A 4,263-nucleotide genomic window follows, 5' to 3' on the forward strand; every position below is an offset into this window, starting at 1 on the left:
TAAGTAAATTATAATAAATTTCAATGTGTGATATATCATTCCAAAATGCATGCACATCATTTACAATTAAACATTATCATTTTAATAATTGATTAAAATACATCATTTTATTTAAATTTTAACTAAATTCATATTTTTTACCTTTACTTTTCATTTCACTGCTTTCTTCATGTTTACTGCTTTTTAGAGGATTTTCCATTTGTGCACTTTTTGAATTTTTTTCACTTTTTACATTTCGCTGTTTTGATTTTTGATTTGATTCATTAGAGCTTTTCGTTGCTTTATCATGTTTTTTCATTTCCTCATCATTTTTCCCATTTTTATCTTTCTCATTTTTGCTTCTAACATTTTCATCTTTTGACTGTTTAGCACTTTTTCCTTTGGAATAATCCTTCTCGGATAACTTTTTCTCATCCTTTAATGATTGATTTTGCGAACTTTCAGCAAGAAATTCAGGCAATTTTTTGCTTTTTACCAATTTGTTATAATCCTAAAATACACCATAAAGGAGTAAACATATACATTGATTAATTTAATTTGACTGTCCACTTTCTACTCGATGACTATTTTTGGCCAAAATTTTATTGTAATGAATTGAAACCCTCTCAATCCTTAAATGAATTGTATCATATCTACAACTAAAATATACTAAATTTAGCTTTGGCAGTACCTCATGTTATGGTTATTGTTCATTGAACGATAATTGAATGACGAAATCTAATTGATAGATACAATCATCTAACCTATTTTTTCAATTATTCAAATTGACTCCTTCTTTGTGAAAGGAATTTTATGAAGGATAATATAAAAAACTGGCCAGTTGTAAATATGAGTGATTTTCTTTTTTTGCTCTATTTAATAATAAATTTAAAAAGTTACATGAAATGTTCATTCTTGCTAATATTTCTCAACAACTTCAGCCTAGTTATTTTAGGCTCATTCCAACACTCATTTAGTTCATTTGGCCAATAACATTAGTAAATAAGATATAATAAATGGTAGAAGAATAATAAAAAAGACGATAGATTTTGAATTACCAACCTCAGGAAGTGGTACCTTTTTTGGTACTCGAAATTTCACTTCACATTCCTTTTCATTTATTGCTGCATTTGCAATTGATGAAATGTCATTTTCAATGAATGAATTGAGTAATTTTTCTAATTTGTAATCAATTCGTGCCCAATCTTTTGCTTTAGTCTATAAAATGCAATCAAATAAAGCAAAATGAGGGAAATTATTTTAATGAAAAGTTTTGCCTTTTATTGTTGCTATTTCACATTTCCAATCAATGATGAAAGGATTAAAAATACTTTAAATTCTTGTAAAAACGATTTAAATCGAAATCTAAAAATGATTATTTTCAGAAAATGGATTACTTTTTTAGCTTTTTTATGAAACAATTCAGGATCAGGAAAATCATTCAGGACAATTCGCCGATTTATTGCCAAAGTTTTGTATACGTCACGCAATTTATGTGGTTGCGTTTCCGTATCGGTTGCTGTTGAAGTTTTGGTGAAAAATAGCTTTCTTCTCATGATTTCATCCATTACATAACCATGAATCCGTACCTTAAAAAAAAAAAGGACACATGAAAAATCTGCTTAAAATATTCTAGTATATTCTTCATCGTTGAACCATAATCTTATTCTAGCAAAGAAAATCCAAAAAAAAAAATCCAAAAAAATCATCTATTTTTAAGCAATTTTAGTAAAAATATGATAAGCATTTCACTGTTTTTGTTTCACTATTCGATGATTGCGATGTTAAATTTGTTTACAATAATTGTAGGACCAACATTTCTGGCTCGTTTTGCCACATCATTGACACGTCTACGGTGATATGAATTAGGTAAATCAGCAATTTCTTTAACAACAGCTGTTAGATCTTCTTTAATTGCATCACGCAGGAGAGTGTTTTTGTTGGACCAGTATGGCCAAAATGAGCCAATGAAAACCTTAATGATATCCAACCTTAGCTTCATATAAAAATTTGAATTTTAACATGAAAAATGCTGTAAATCATCTTAACATTGCATATAAATAAATGAACTCATTAAATCCCTGAAAATTTGAACATGAAGTACAGATTTTAAATCAAATCAAATTTCAAAAACAAGATAAAAAGTCTTTGGAGTTTTTTTTTTTTAAAAAGGAGATAACTGTCCTTACTTTGGGCACTTCAGGACAACGCATAATTTTTCCTAGTGCCCACATTAGTGCACCACGTACGTGAACTAATTCACGCGGACTGACCCAATCGGCTTTATTCAGAATGATTTTAATTTTATCTTCATTACCTTCCAAAATTTGTATGACCTATAATACTGAAAGACCTGTAATATTTGCTCTAAAAACTGAATCAGTTTATCATTACTTCAAAATAATTAAATAGATAGAAACATTATTTGAGATGAAAAAAATATCTCGATTTTCCAGAAACCTGCTTGTATTCATCGCTGATATCAAGCTTATTAGCATCAAATAGCAAAAATATGTAATCAACTTTGCTGGATAAAAATTTGATAACTTGTGCAAAATCATAACCTCTATTCTCTACCTGCAAACTTTTCACTATCATTTAAACAATTAGAAGAAAATTTTAAAAATTTGGAAAAGTTTGCAAAGGTCCTGTTGTTAGGTATTCACATTATTTGAAGCAAATTTAATTTTCTCTTGTGATAAAAATGGTACCTGTTTATCACCGGTAAGGATACCAGGTGTATCAATGATAGAGATGTGTTTCAAAAGTGGTGCACTGAAACGTGTAGCTTTCAATTTGTTCAGAAATACATCACCAAATATACTCAATGACTGAAAGTTTCGCAATACTATGATTTCACTGATATTATGATAGCACTTGATAACAAATGATTGAACATTGATAAAATATTTTTTCCATAGTTCTAGTAAATTTAGTTTGTACAAAACATTAACTAAAAAAAAGGATGTTAAATAAAACATGTTATTATAGTTATGGGTAATTTTAAATATAAGAAATTTTAAATTATAGGGCGAATCGGATTGGTGTAAGCTATATATATACTTAAAACATGAACCTGAAATTGATAATTCGGATCAGAAGCCAAGGTTATACCCGATATTGTCTGTGCTTTTTCGCTATAATCGACATGCGCAAAAATGTCAGTTGTTGGTTCAGGACCGATATCAGCACCAGGATAATTACCGTTTAACAGATATGAGATCATGGATGTTTTACCTACTGAGTACTGACCAAGTAATAATATCGTTGGTTTACCCTGAAACTTGTATCACCTAAAAACATTGAAAAAAATAAAATTTTTAAAATGAAATTTAAAAGAAATTTTTAAAAAATAAAAAATGTTATTAAAATAAAATTTGTACAAAATATCAAAGATTAATACGAAATTCCGAGAAAAGTAACAATTTCAATGACGAAATATCATTTACAATTATATCTGAAAGCAATTTTTACTATTTTATCGATAAATTATTGCTACTTGTCGTTATTCATTAACTACTATTCGCTAAATTACTCACTAATGTGTCATCGATAATTAGACATAATTGGGAAAACGAACCATAAATTCTTGATCACGCAATGGTGGAGTATCGAATTCACTGTATAAATAACGCATTTCAGATGGCACCACTTTTTTCTCATAGGCTGCCTTTAGAGCCTAAAACTTTGATGTAGTAAAAAAACTGTTAATTATTTATTTATCGGCACTTATTAAATTTGTAAGATTAATTAGAAACTATTTCAGTAAGTCGAGAAAATTACATCAAACCTCCATTGCACCAACAACAGCCGGATCTGGTAAAGGTTTTTCATCAGGTTTACACATTATGATTAAGCCAGCAACCGGTTTACAATGATTCAAGTGAAAACAATGCGTTTCAGATATGAACTACGAGATTGTTTTTACTGTTATATATTGCATTTTTCAAACAAATACAAAATGTATGAGAATATTTATCTATTCAAATTTAAGAAGCAAACAATATTTTCAGTAGAATTACGCTGATTAATCTCATGTCAACTATTACTGTAGGAAGATCAATATTTAAATTATATGTTCACTTTTGCTCTTTAATCAAAACTTTTTTTTAACTGGAACTTAAATAGTGATGGACAGTGCTGCAAATTACATCGGTTTTGGAAGCAATGAAATTACCAAAAGAAAATATTTTCGTATCAAATATTGAACTTAGTGTCAAGGATTCAATTTCTTTTAGTTAAATCATTTTGTACCTAAAATGATTTAATTATTCCTTCCCACCG

The 4,263-nt window shown here is 28.4% G+C and overlaps 1 protein-coding gene across 1 annotated transcript in view; it reads right to left on the reverse strand.

The window, feature by feature from the left end:
* The window catches only part of LOAG_18852 (RME1 protein), a gene marked incomplete at both ends in the record, with an annotated part of 4,710 nt that extends 884 nt beyond the window's left edge, over positions 1-3,826 (reverse strand). The window contains 10 exons of the mRNA XM_020451514.1: positions 142-490; positions 1,042-1,197; positions 1,377-1,568; positions 1,796-1,954; positions 2,169-2,315; positions 2,440-2,556; positions 2,691-2,810; positions 3,056-3,256; positions 3,560-3,658; positions 3,770-3,826. Of these exons, the coding sequence (XP_020304695.1) occupies positions 142-490; positions 1,042-1,197; positions 1,377-1,568; positions 1,796-1,954; positions 2,169-2,315; positions 2,440-2,556; positions 2,691-2,810; positions 3,056-3,256; positions 3,560-3,658; positions 3,770-3,826 (1,597 nt within the window). The remainder of the gene's footprint in view (positions 1-141; positions 491-1,041; positions 1,198-1,376; positions 1,569-1,795; positions 1,955-2,168; positions 2,316-2,439; positions 2,557-2,690; positions 2,811-3,055; positions 3,257-3,559; positions 3,659-3,769) is intronic.
* Positions 3,827-4,263: the final 437 nt, after the last annotated feature.

The sequence above is a fragment of the Loa loa genome (genome assembly GCF_000183805.2).
Source record: "Loa loa unplaced genomic scaffold supercont3.587, whole genome shotgun sequence".
In the NCBI taxonomy this organism is placed as follows: domain Eukaryota; kingdom Metazoa; phylum Nematoda; class Chromadorea; order Rhabditida; family Onchocercidae; genus Loa; species Loa loa.